Source organism: Equus quagga, chromosome 19 (genome assembly GCF_021613505.1).
Source record: "Equus quagga isolate Etosha38 chromosome 19, UCLA_HA_Equagga_1.0, whole genome shotgun sequence".
In the NCBI taxonomy this organism is placed as follows: Eukaryota; Metazoa; Chordata; class Mammalia; order Perissodactyla; family Equidae; genus Equus; species Equus quagga.
The window spans coordinates 31,427,499-31,441,600 of NC_060285.1; the positions used below are offsets into that span (position 1 = coordinate 31,427,499).

The 14,102-nt window shown below is 35.9% G+C and overlaps 1 protein-coding gene across 4 annotated transcripts in view; it reads left to right on the forward strand.

Moving 5' to 3' along the window:
* Positions 1–13,583, forward strand: part of KITLG (KIT ligand) — an 85,644-nt gene extending 72,061 nt beyond the window's left edge. For 2 of the 4 annotated variants that reach the window (XM_046646307.1, XM_046646305.1), the window contains 4 exons: positions 500–609; positions 1,308–1,375; positions 2,437–2,513; positions 9,157–13,583. In XM_046646307.1, coding sequence (XP_046502263.1) covers positions 500–609; positions 1,308–1,375; positions 2,437–2,476 — 218 coding nt within the window. In that variant the 3' untranslated portion in view covers positions 2,477–2,513; positions 9,157–13,583. The remainder of the gene's footprint in view (positions 1–499; positions 610–1,307; positions 1,376–2,436; positions 2,514–9,156) is intronic. The other 2 variants (XM_046646306.1, XM_046646304.1) reach the window with 1 other exon arrangement.
* Positions 13,584–14,102: the final 519 nt, after the last annotated feature.

A 14,102-nucleotide genomic window follows, 5' to 3' on the forward strand; every position in this document is an offset into this window, starting at 1 on the left:
GTAATCTTATATGACCCTTAAAACAGCTATATTATTGTAATAATAGTACCACTTCAATTATACCAAATCCCATCTTATAACTCTTGCAGGGAGAGAAAAACGATGTTATCAGAAAAGGCTGGCTTGCACCTCCAGGGCATGACTCCTAATACTTGGCTACTGCTTGATTTGCTTTATAGTATAAATCATTTTCTCCCCAGGAATATGTCAAGTCTGTGTTCCATGTGTATCAACATTAAGCAAGTCAAATCTTCTGTCTGTGGGCTTTCTTTCCTTCTTCATGATATTTCCTTCCTTCAAGATGTGTATCTTTTGGAGACTACGTGGACTTGTATTGCTGTCCCAAAACAGTACTCAGCAGAAAAATCTGCATTTCAGATATTTTAAACAGAGATAGATCAAGAGTACGTTATGGAAACAGTTGGGAACAACCACAGCATAAGAGCAAAACCTCTAGCATGGATGTGCTTTGTTCACCACTGTCCTCTTTAAATTACAGGGAAGGCCTCAAATTTCACTGGAGACTCCAACCTACAATGGGCAGCCATGGCATTGCCAGCATTCTTTTCTCTTGTAATTGGGTTTGCTTTTGGAGCCTTATACTGGAAGGTGAGTGTTACTGGGTTTTTTTCCTGATAAAAAACTTTCTGAACTTTATATATTTACTTATTCATACCATATTTACATACGTGATAACAAACTGCCCTTTTTTCGAGAACAGATCCTAACAAGAAAATAAGATAGGTTAAGTCCTACCTTAACTTATAGTTCCAATAGAATGTATATCTTAGAAAGATTTTTCCCCATTCTTCATTATGCTTTGGAGACAACTCCTCTAGCTGAGAATGCACACTTAAGAGACGGGAACTGGTTTTAATAGCCTAAACTAAATGTAAAAAGGAAGAAAATATGCTGAAAATCTTACACTGTACTTCAAACCAAATACAAAGGCCATTTGTGTTATCTGCTATTTTGAATATCTACTCTTTTGTTCTCTTCCTATTGAAGCCTGTCTAAATTTTTAAATGTGCTAACTCATTGTGACTCAGCTTTCTGAAATGTCTTCTCAATTTGATTACTATTTAAATCTTTCAGTTTGTTTATTACTCTTTTACCTCCAACATCCTAAAAATGTTGGATTGATAATACTGCACATTTTTCATAATTTCTTACTGCAAAATATTTTACATGCTGCATGCTGAAGAAAACTGTTATTGGAGTTATTGATATAAGAGTGGAGACCATTTACCTCTTAACTATTATACTGTTCATTGATATTCTTACATAAAATGTCATTCTTTTCCCAGAAGAAACAACCAAATCTTACAAGGGCAGTTGAAAATATACAGATTAACGAAGAGGATAATGAGATAAGGTATTTTGTTTCACTAAATGTGTTCATAAGTAAGCTTGACGTTGCCATTTCACATACCAGCACATGCTCGTAATGTCTTTAAGAAGTTATCCACTTCCGGAATGGCAGCTCCCACCCTGTGTCTTCCAAGTCTTTATCTACATATCTGATCTCTCCCTCTCTCTTCAGTTCTCCATCTCCATTTACCAGTAGAATACCTTCACATAACTGTCTTCATAACCCTTCTTAAGGTATCATAACTGGTTATCTCTGCTTTCTTTATTTCTGTGAGCAGCAGAATCTTGCTTAAATTCCTGGATCACGGAGCTCTGGAGGTGCGTTTGCTGCTTCTCCTTCTTTTACACACAGTTACAAGACATACTTATTCTTCTCCCTGAGTCTCTTCCCAAGCTTAGCTCCTTCTTTGGCGATAGTCATTATCTTCATCCATATCTTCGTCATGTCTTGGCTGAGTTGCTGCCACAGAATCTTTTCCTCGGTTCTTCTAAACTCCATCTTTGTCTCCTTCTTCCTTAAATCCTGGATCGTAATAACACTTCCTGGTAAAGATACTTTCAGTGGTTTGCTCTTGCATACTTAAGATATTTGACTTCATGCTGGCTTTCAGAACCCTTAACTTTTCTCAACCTATTCAGTATTTTCTCCAAAGCCAAATACAAAATTTGTTTTAAGATAACTTTCCATTTACTGTAGCTGACTCTGATCACTTTTTACCTAACTCCAAATTGCCCCAGGACCAATACTTTGATTTTACATTCAGCTGTAATTTTCATTTGACGTGTTGCTTTCTCTCATATCATGCCTGTGTATACATATTTACATATTAAGTGCGTATAAACTTTTTTAGTATGTATATATGCATATGCATAGAGAATTTTTTAAACTACTTTGGGAGACTATGTTGATTAAGTAATACTTATGAAGGTAAGCTTTTTTTCAATTTTGCAACCTTTTGCTACTATATTTACAGAAAAAAAATTGCTTTTTACAATGCCCAGATCATGGTGTACTTCAGAATCTCTGTCCAAAATCAAATAAGCATTTTTCTTGTTGTTTTTCAGTATGTTGCAAGAAAAAGAGAGAGAGTTTCAAGAAGTGTAATTGTGGCTTGTGTCAACACTGTTACTTTCATACATTGGTAAGTTTTTAGAATTCAAGCTGAAAGATTTAACAGGAACTATACAACATCTTTGATGTCAAAATGTATTGTCTTCTCTCAAGCTGATGTCAGTATATTCAGTGAAGCTGTTACATAATTGAATTGTACATATCTAATTCATGGTGTGTCCTCGAGTTTTGAAAGGTAGGCAGTATTAGTCCTGATTAATGGATTTATCTTGTATGGAAGATATACAAAAAATTAACAGTTGAGTATTTATTATTTTTGAGGCCAGAGAACAAATTAGACAAAAGGGGTATAGGGCAAATTAGGACTAAAATAAAATATTATTGCTAGAGGAAGAGTAAATAAAACCAATTTCAATTAAGTGTGACTACTATAACATAATAGAAAAAGTATCTCATTTGTTAGATGCTAAAATGAGGAAAAGCCAAAAATGTTTCCCTGCTTTTTTAGAAAAAGGAGAAAAGGTCAAAATATCTTATAGTCAGGAAAGGGAAATTGTCAGGTAAAGTGCCACCTGCCACGTGACTGGTAATAATTGTGCCTCATCACAGTCCAGAGCCCAGAATGCACTGTGTATAAACCGCTGACAGAGAGCTATTGTGATTATGTGGATTCATGGAGGGCTTGTGGAGAAAGGAGGGTAAGAAAGCGTGGCCAGAAGGCTCTGATATTCCTCGCTCCTCTTTGTTGACTCTCTCAGCTCCAGATACTTTTGGGAATCACCCTGAATGGAACTAACTTGATCCAAGATCAATTCATGCTCTTCTCACCTTCACTTCTGCTACCTGGCTGTTAATTTTGTTATGCCCATGGAATCCCAAGCACATTTATAACAGTGATGTGTGAGTGTTCTCTCACCTTCCTAAATCCTCAGTTATTCCCTATACTTCCTCATTGTCAGAGGATCATTTACTCTCCTTGATTATTGCAAAGATGGTCTGTGGTGAGCTTTGCCCTTTCCCTACTGATCACTGTCCTTCCAGCTTTCACTTCTGTCCCAGATTCAGAGATTTATCTCTAGATTGAAACTTCCCTAGGAAAAGTGGGTCATAGAGAGCCTCTTGCCTCCCCTGGGAGCTCACTTTTATAGTTATGGAACATCATTTTTCAACAACCCAAAATAACATGATACAATAATAATTGTGTCACATTTTTCTCTAACACGTTAACCCTGCTGTGACACAGACTTCTTCAGTTTTGCCTTTCATTGTGTCCTTGATCCCCGTATCCAAAACACGAATAGCACCCTCCCTTCTTTTCTGCTCCCCATCCTAGCTTCTCTCTGGGCTCATGTTTCCTGTCAGATAATGTAAGTGAGTAGATTGTTTGCTCAACTTTTTTCTGGAGCCATATTCTCCAAGCTGAAGTCACTGTTTTTCCTAGAACCTATTTCTTTGCCCTTCAACCCCAACACAAGCCTCTCTGTATCTTCCCCATCTGCCGTTTCTATTCCTTTAAGTCAGACATCCACAAACCAACGTTAAATGGTTGAGTTTTAAAGGCTCAAGTAATGTCTCTGTTGTTTGGCTTTGGATTGCATTGCTAGGATCCTGTTTCAGCACATAAGTCTTTAGTCGTGTGGTTTTTAATTGTGACATTTGGAGAATGGATTATGGTGGGAAAACCCAGGGTACTTGTTTAGGAGAAAAAAGATGGCATTTTAAAGCTACCATAGTCAAGCAACTTATACATACGTCTACGAGTCAGGGAACATTCAAAGACAGAAACTGAGTCTGTCTGGTTCTTACTGTATCACCTCACCTGTTGCCTGTGCTTTTGTAAGCTCTCAGTCAAAGTTTGTTGAATGAGTAACTGAGTGAATGAGTAAACCCCAATTGAAAGTTTGACCAAGTGGTAAGGAAGATAGTTCTTCTGAAGTAGGGCTTTGTTGTTTTTTTGCGAGATGAATATGTTCTAGAGATCTTCTGTACAACATTATCCCTATAGTTAACAATGCTGTATTGTATACTTAAAAATGTGTTGAGGGTAGATCTCGTGTTAAATATTCTTACTGCGATAAGATCAAATGTGTTTTGATGATATTAGTCAATAGGACAGCAAGGGGGAATACAGTCATGGGAAATTACTAACTTCATTTATTTTTCTTAAAATATGAAATATTACTCATGTATAAATGAATGAAATTAGACAGGCTAAAGAAACCCCAAATTGTTTAGAAATAAACTCAGATATCATTGAGTAGGTGGTGTGAAATGGATGACAGAATGAATGAAGAAGTGGCATTCTCCTTCATAGAATACCTTACTCATCATCTCTTCAAAGCTCTCTAACAGTTCAGCTTGGGTACCAGCACATCCAAAAAAACTGGCTTTGCAAATGAAAGTAATCTCTTTTTATGGCTCTCTAATTATATTTCATATGACACATAATACTAATATATTAGTAGGACATCATCGTTAGCTAGATAGACATTTCGCGTCTTCTTCTAAACCATAAGCTCTTAGAGGGCAGAATTGGTTTCTGAATTTCATTTTGGAATCCCACCAAACTATAGAGCTTATACTTTGCACATGTAAGTGATGAAGAAATAGCTGTTGAATAAATGAATGGAGAGATGAATGAATATCTCAGAAATGCAATAATGTGAGAATAAAATTTATGGAAACAAAGATAGACTTATGTAGGTAGAAGTAAATAAGAATTCAAACATTGACAGAAAGATAGGAAAAGGGAAGAAAAAAGAACCAGCTCATTATCATGAATCTTCAAACCCCAGAGTCAAAATGTGTATGTATCATTTCTAGTCATTTACTGAGTACCCGTTGTATAGAGTAAAGCCTTATACTTGGCCCTGTACCAACAGAGGTTTAAAACATGCCAAGGAAATTTGAGTATAATTTGAGAAGAGGGATGTGATGGAGGGAAAGATTTGGGAGAGCAGACTATGATTTGGTAGGAGGGGAAATCTGCCAAGAAACAAGAATAGCAGTAGTGAAAAATACCTAGATAGAAAAGAAATGTGGAGTTGTAACTAGATATTTAAAAAATTAGATGTAATTTGGATTATAGTCATTTCCTTGGTTAACAAGAGAGGGAAAAATGCAGGGAATGACTCAGGTTTATGGCAAGAATTTCTCCCTGAAATGGAAATTTCACCAACTAAAACAAATTAAATCAGGACAAATATTGGAACACTAGACCAGGAAGCATATGGAATAGTTAGTTCTCCAAGCTGTAATTGGAAAGTGAAGTAAAGGAGGGTTTGATATTTTAAATATGTGGAAGGAATATAGATAATGAACTAGAAACAAAAGATGTTGCCTCTAAGAGAAAATATGCTAAGGCTGTGATTCTTTGACATCAAGCATGAAAATAGAAGAAAAGTTAAAAATCCCCTTAGTTAACTAACTGATGCCAAGTATCCATATGTGGCATTCCATAAGGAGTTTTCATTTGTTGGCTTTTGTGTAGCAGAGTTTAAGAAAAGAAATAAAATAAGAGTATATCATAGGAAAATTGTATGCTTCATTCTTTCCACAAATATGACTCCAACAAAGTCTGGTAGGTGCATTGTTGGATACAGAGCTTAAAGTAACCTAGTTGTGTCCTCAAATTGCTTAAAGCCTACAAGAGGAAATAAGATATAAGCATGATAACCTATTATATATAGGAAACTGGAAGTTTGTAAGGTTTACAAAGCAATGAAAGGCACTTACCAAGAAAATGCAGTGAGACCAAAGGCAAGGCCACTGCATGTTGTTGTGCAGGATGTGTCCTCAACATAGCTCTAGACATTGGAATGGGTGGCATCCCTTAGAATTGTAGCATGCACACATATACAATTGCGTTATTTGAAGGGAGAAAGAAATCACTACCAACAGGAGAAAGGCTTCATTGTGTAGATAATGGAGGTGGCATTTGTACTGAGCTAGATCTTGGATGATTGGTGAAATTTTACTAGCAATAGAGAAGGAGTAATCCAGATACTATAAATGGTGTAAACTAAGTCAGGGAGGCCCCGGTACAGACTGTGTTTAAGAGTCAGTTTCTACAGCTGGACTCCAGTGGAAGTCAAACATAAAGGGTTAAAATGCTGAGAAGAAAGAGTGGGAATCAATTTGAAAAAGGGTCTGACTTCCAAGTACAGGGCTTACACTCTACTGAGTAATATAAGGAATTTTTGGAGGGTTTAGGAAAGAAATCAGATGTTGGTGTGGGCAGATGGATGGGAGTAGTGAACTGGAATCAGGGAGTCCACTTAGGAGGCCAGTCTTCCAAATAGATGTGAGAGAATGACCTGAACTAGGGTCAGGGCCATAGAAATAGGAAAGCATGGACCATTTTGGAGACACTTCAGTAAAAGAATCAACAAAGCCCAGTTACTGATGGTTTGTGAGGCTTGACATCACAGGCAGTACTCAAGGATGATTCGGAGCCTATGGGACTGACTAGATGACGATGCCATTAAAAGAAAATGGGACAAGGAGCTGTTAGTAAATATTGACCAGTGGCCGGTCTTCCAAGACTGGAACTTCAGAGAACAGTCAGGGTTGGAAATAATAGGTTTAGGATTTGGGAGTCATCTACAAAGAATTGTAATTGAGACCTTGGGAGAAGGACTGCCTAGTCACAGACAAGGCCCAGTTTGGTTGACAGTAAGTAGCAGGAGTTTGTAGGCACTCAGTTAGCAGTGTTTATTGACTTACCCCAGCATGGTAAGGGCAGAAAATAATTATAATTAGGCTGTATAATTAGGCTGGTGGAGAGATTCATAAAGGAAACACAACCTGGAAGTTTCTGATAGATCGCAACTAAGACAGAAGAAAAGAGTTCTATAATTGGAATACAGATGAGCTCAAGTCAAGTTTGGTCGTTCAGTGCATAGAACTTGGGAATGGTTGGTTACCAAATGGCAAGATCTATGACTCTTTACCAGACATTTTCTAAGAATTTCTGGAGCTTTGAAAGTTTTGTTTTTGAGCTCTCTTTCTGTAGACACATTATAATGCAGAGAATTAGAAGAGATTAGACTTGAATTCAAACCTTGGCTCTGCAACTTAACCAGCTCTGGGTTCCTGGATGAGTCAATGTTTGCTTTTTCATTTATAAGGAGGGGATAATAATACTCACTCTGCTTATTTCCTGGGGTTGTTGCAAGAATCCGAGGTATCATTACAAAAATTGTAGTTTTGTTCTATGGGGAAAGAGTTGTGAGCTTTCAAGTTTATTTTCTTTGCTAAATGACCCAGCAACAAAATCAGAAATAAATTTCCAATCTTTCTTCTCTGCATTTGATCAAGTTTAGAATTTCAAATTATTCATAGCTTTTAAAAAAAATCCTTTTGCTTTTTCATGATTCTCTTTTGCTTTAATAACCAAGCTTTATTTTTGAAATATCTGTCATGTATTTTGGATTTCTGAAGTTTTCCCTTAATGTTTCTTAATTTTTCCTTCAAGATTTAATTCTACTTTCTCAAATACAGGTTCTCTAGTTTCTAGAGTTCTCTGTTGGGTAAATTATTAGGTAATATAGTTTTTTAATAGATTACATACAGAAAGACTGGAAAAAATACTGTCCTTATTTTGTATAATGATCCCAATTATTTTAAAACCAATCGATCTGTGATTCTGGGATTGATAAATAAAGACAAAGATAGGGAAAGAATAGTGAGTCAGGAAGAAAAGAAATGCAAGATACACATTGAGGGGTTGTGATTGAAGATAGCATGAAGATACTATCTATAAGAAAGAATAGTCAAGGAAGTACAAATACTTCACTTGGAAGTCAAGAAGTCTGAAAGCTGAGTCCAAAGCTCAGTGCTTTAACACACACTGAACAACTAAAACAAAGTCTGGCTTTCATGCTTCAACAAGCACCAAAGCTGTCCTGAGGCCAAATGAACCTCCCCAGAGGCTTAGTCAGGATGTGGTGCCAGGATTTCTGTCTTTTTTTGGCTGAGAGTATTGAATGAGATCTTGCTGCTGCTGTTTCCTCATTTGAGAGAAGTAGTTGCTAGAACCTGGGTAGGTGGTCAAGATGCTGGCGCTGCTCAGTGTCCAGGAGGCTATTATTTGTTGGTGGCCTGTGACCAGCTTCTCCACCTGCCCCATATCTCTTTCATGCGACTCCATCTATCTCCACATCTTCTCTCTCTAGACACTGCCCTTGTCCTTCACACCTTCTCCCCTCACCACCTGTCTACTGTCTTTTCAGAGCCTTCTTAGAGAAATCTAAGGCTATATAGATTGATAACCCTCTTATCACAAATGGCAATAATCTATGGTATGCCTGGGGGTATGAAAGCCACAGCATTCACTCCTCCATTCTTCTGTTTAAGCAATACTTATTGAGTACGGATTTTGTACCAGGCAGTGTTCTAGGGGTTGGAGTAGAGCAGTAAAAAAGATAGACAATGCTCTGTGTCCTCACCGAACTTACATTCTAATGGGAGGAGACAATCAATAAACTGAGCAAGATCACTTCGGATAATGTTAACTGCTACTAGGGAGATCATAGAGAATGACTGATCAGAGTATCTAGGAAAACATTTATCAAGTTCTTGTAGGCTGTGTAAGTGAAGCATGCCTTGTAAATCTATTACTCATTCTGTAGTCGTGTGAATTCAGCCATTGAGAATGAGAAGAAGGCAGAAAGCAGATACGCCATAATCTCTTTTTATTTTTTCTTTTCTAGGCGGGTAACAGTTCATGTTTGCTTCATAAATGAAGCAGCTTTAAACAAATTCATATTCTGTCTGGAGTGACAGACTGCATCTTTATCTGTTCTTACTACCCACAACTCTGTATGGATGATTCAGAAATTGGAACAAAGTATTTTACTGTGAAACTGGCACTGAATTAATCATCTGTAAAGAAGAAGTTGCATGGAGCAGGACTCTATTTTAAGACCTGGGGGACTTGTGGTCTCATTTAGAACTTATAACTGATGTTGGAAAAGAAAGCATGTGTTCCAGACTGCATGCACCATCTTGCATGCCTCCAGAAATGTCTAATTACTGAAAAGCCACATAGCTTTATTTTCAGTTACAACCGTAGTTACCTTGGTCTCTGCAAGTAGATTTCAGCCTGGATAGTCGGGGTAATAATTTTTCTCAAAGGGATCTGGAAAAAATTTTAAAAACAAAAACTTATAGCATCAGCCACTGTACAGTAGAAAACAGTGTCAACAAACTGATTGGAGCAGGCAACGTGTCAGCCTTGTAGCCGCGGATTAATGATATGGGTCTGATCTTGGTCTCTTCCTGACATAAGCCACACCCACCTATATCCCACTAGACAAATGGGCATGGTTGGCTGGATCTATCCATGCAGGGGAGCCAGTACTGAATTAGAACAGTGACACCTTTGCAGAGGAGAGACTCCAAAAGAGTCATCGCACAAAGCAGCTATGAACATTGAACAGTGGGACAGTCACCGAGGAGGACATCTGGCACCCATGGTGAGGATGACCTTTTCCCTTGACCACAATAAAGTGTATAAACTGTGCTTGCAAAATATATTACGAAATGTTTATATTCTAAAGCTATTACAGAGTTATGTAAAGGGACTTAGGAGAAATTGCTGAATGTATGAAGGTCCCATTTTCAATTTCTGCCATGGGAGAGAGTAAAAATAAATTATGATATTTAGTACCTAAAGGTAGAAAACCACACCCACATGCTAATATGGGTGTTGAAAACTAGGTTACTTGGCTTTTACAAGAATGCAAAGAATCAGGAAACTAGTTATTTATAGTATAATCACTATTATCTGTTTAAAGGATCCATTTATTTAAAATCAGGCGCTCTATATTCATTAAGGTTTATGAATTAAAAATGAGAACTTTATGTAGTTATGCATGTCAGTTTGCTATTTAAAATTTGTGATGGCATTTGTCATATTAAGAGTGAATTTGGCAAGAATTTCCAAGATGGACTTGCGCTTTTAAACTAGAATTTATAAGACATCATGTGAATTCCCCTTGCCAATTTTTTTTTGCAGTCAAAGGAACATCTGACTAAAGTCAAAGAATGATTTCTTATGGTTTATTCTGATGAAAGTTCTTTTAGCATATCACGAACATACACATAAAGGAGTCCAAAGCTTTCCATTCTAACTTAGTCCTTGTAATAACATTATTGCCATGTTCTACCATCATCAGGTGACCATTTTCAATGTAGTGATATGAAAGAACATAACAAACTAACTGCTAGCTTTCCTTTGATTTCAAGAGTCCAAGAATTTCTAGTATCTTTGGATTTTAGCTTACGTTCAGAGCTAATCCAGATATAATTTCAGTAAGTGGCCTTTGCTCTTTTTTGTACCAAAGAGCCCAGATGATTTCTACGATTCCTTCCTTCTCTAAAGTGCTGTGGTTCTTCAAACACTAGTCATTTCACTAAGATCCAAGCCAGTTGCTTTGGGAAGCTGCATTAACTTATTCAGGCCCTCAGATATCCCATGGTACAATTGATTAATTGAAAATCAGAAATCAGTTTAATTGCTGAAAGGACCTGTCTCAGTGTGTGATATTGACGTTTTGAGGAAAATAGACATAGATTAATATGAGTTTTGTGTGTAGGTCATGTGTAGATGAGAAGATTGGTACTTCTCAATCTAATAGTTTGGTTTCTTTTACCAGTAGTTTCAATTTTCTTAGGCATGTGAATATGCTATTTAATGAGCTTGAGAGTACAGTAAATGTACTTTTGTTCTCAAGGCTAGGAGCTGGGTTTTAACACTCAAGGACGTGGTCCTAATCAATACAGTTAAATAGACATATTCAGCAAGTTATGAAATTTGGCATAGTAGGTGAGGGGAGATGTTTTCTGCCTAATTAAACATTGGTTCATTGAGAGTTACATGGATTACCAATTTTTAAAACACTAAAGTTCCATAAAATGCGTGAACAATAGAAAAATGCTGGACATTATTTTGGATGCTAGCTGCTTGGGCATTAACTGTGTCATATCTGCTTTGAGATAAAAAGAAATATATCTATATCTAGGCTTTATGTTATCTGATATGTATTCTGAATATCCGTCTTCATAAATCATGGAAAACTCACAACTGACATTGTAAACCGTGAAATCACTTTTTAAATTGGTGCCATGTATCTGATCATTCTCTTTTGTAATGTTTCAAAATTGCCTTTTAAAATGATGTCAGAAGTCTGCAGATTCTAAATTATACTGAAAGTTTTGCACCTCTTTGGTAGAACCCAAGTCTATAAAGAAACTGGCTCTGTGATAAATGGTGCCTGCTCAGTGATATGGAAGTGCTCCTGGATTCTGTATTACAATCTAATGTGCTTACCACAGTGCCACTTTTTAATGAGTCAGATTGTTTTTTAATACAGTAATAGAATAAGTAACCTATCCTCTTAAAAAAGGGTTAAGTATGTGAAAAATGAAAACATATGAAAAAGTATGTGTCCATAATGAAATGTTGTTTGCTTTTAATCAGAAACACATTTCATTGAGCATTAAAGTACTTTGGAGAAACGTTGTGGCATTTTTTGGTACTCTAATTCAATTGAAGTTAAATTAACAAAAACATCTATTCAGAATTCATGGGTATTTCTTAATGTTTTTCTGCAGCTAGGTTTTGTTTCAACATGTAATTCCAATATAGAGCTTTTAGCCATTCCATATCTATGCTTCTTTAACTAAAAAATGTATTTTTTTAAAAAGACAGTTTGGCTTAGTGGGGTAGATGTTGGGAAAAATCGTCAGGAGGCTCTATTCTGCCGTTAACTCATATTGGTAAATCACCTCTCCTCTTTGGATCTCAATTCTTTTATTTATATACTGAACTTGGAGGTCACATCTTAGGTGTGAAACCTATTGATATATGACAGACAAAAAAGATAAAACAGAGCTGAAACTATTCCATATAAAATATCCAACTCTGATCTCTGTGAATAAGCAATTTGAACATAAAAAGTCATTACCGTTAGTTCTTGTTTGTAATGTAAATAGGGTCCATTAGTAAAAGTGAAATTCAGTCTCATGTAGGGTGAATTGGATAACCATGTATACAAGAGATGGCTTTTTTCTTTGCTTAAATAAATGTTTTTGGATCACCTCTGAAGAGTGAAAACCAGTAGTACATTTTCGTGATTTTAGTCAGGAAGAGATTCTATATAAGATGCGTGTAACATTTGGAAATGCCCCACATCAAGGATTTAAATGCTCTCATTTTATTAAAAGCTAAGAGCAGAAAATGTAAGATGCTCATAACATTTTTGAATGCCAAAAGATCATTTAGAATCCATTTGGAAAGGGGTAATCCATAAATTACATTTTAAAATTGAAAAGGGGGATAAGAATTTTAAAGTTATCCAGCTTGTCTTTGAAACAATATTATTTTGAAATGGCATTAAAAGATAAACATTCAGGTGGAAATTCTGACTAGTTCATTTTTGGTATTTGATCATACAATTTATGGTGTTGCTGCTTTCCATTAACAAGTCTGGAAATGCCTTTGTTTGAAAAGATAAAATAATGGTACTTTGATTTCCTAAAAAGGTGTTGTCTTAGAAATAATCCATATTAAAATGAATATTTATGATCCTAAAATGTTTGCTAAGCATTGTAAATTTATAACTGCCATCTCCAACTACATCCTTATGATGTTGTTTTTAAAAATAAAATTAAGATAATAATAGTTTGAACTAAAAACCATAGTATTTTCAGTTACTTGATTTCTGAGCTATAAGACTCACTAAATAAAATTTTCCAATCAAAATATCCTATTCTATAGTCTAAGGATTAATGTGTGATTATAGTGTCCCACTTGCCACGTTTTTTAAGTCAATGGACTTGAAAAGTATTCAGATATTTAGATGGATGCACAGGTATATTGCTAGTCAGTCATAGATTGGAGTTTGCGTATTGTAATGTAAATGTATGTCAACACTATTCTAAATAGTTTTATTATGACTGAAGTTTAATTAAATAAAAAAGGTTGTAAAATGTGATGTGTTATGTGTATATACTGTATGTGTACTTTTTAAAATAGGTATATGTCCTGACCCTTTTTTATACAGGTTTGAATTTGAAATTACATTATATATACATATACTTTATTGTTCTAAATAAAGAATTTTATGCACTCTCATAAAGTTGCCCTGTCATTTGATATCTTAAGGTTTTCACACGTTTACAACATGGTTGAGCACGTATTAAGCTAAAATCAAATTTTTCTATGGAAACTTTGTCATTAATCTATATTTTGTTGTAATATGTACACAAGGGGATAAGAAATCATTTTAATTCAATAAATATTTATTAGCCACTAAAATAGGTAAGGTAATCAGGGAAGATAAAGTTGAATTAACACATTGTTTGGTCTCAAGAGGTTTCTAACTTAGTTGGGGAGAAGATATGAAAATGACTGTAATATGCATAAAGCCACATGGAAGTAACAAGTGCAAAACTGAGGTTCAGTTAATGCTCTTAGGGCATGTAGGGAGGAGAAATGGATACAGACTAGGGAGGATCATGGTGAAGTTGGTGTTTAGACTAAGACTTAGAAGGATGAGACCAATTTTGATAGAGAAGGAGAATTATACTCAGTCTGAGCAGCGTTTGCCAAAGGAAGAAGTCATAAAATTTCTGAGCTTACCCCATCAAATCA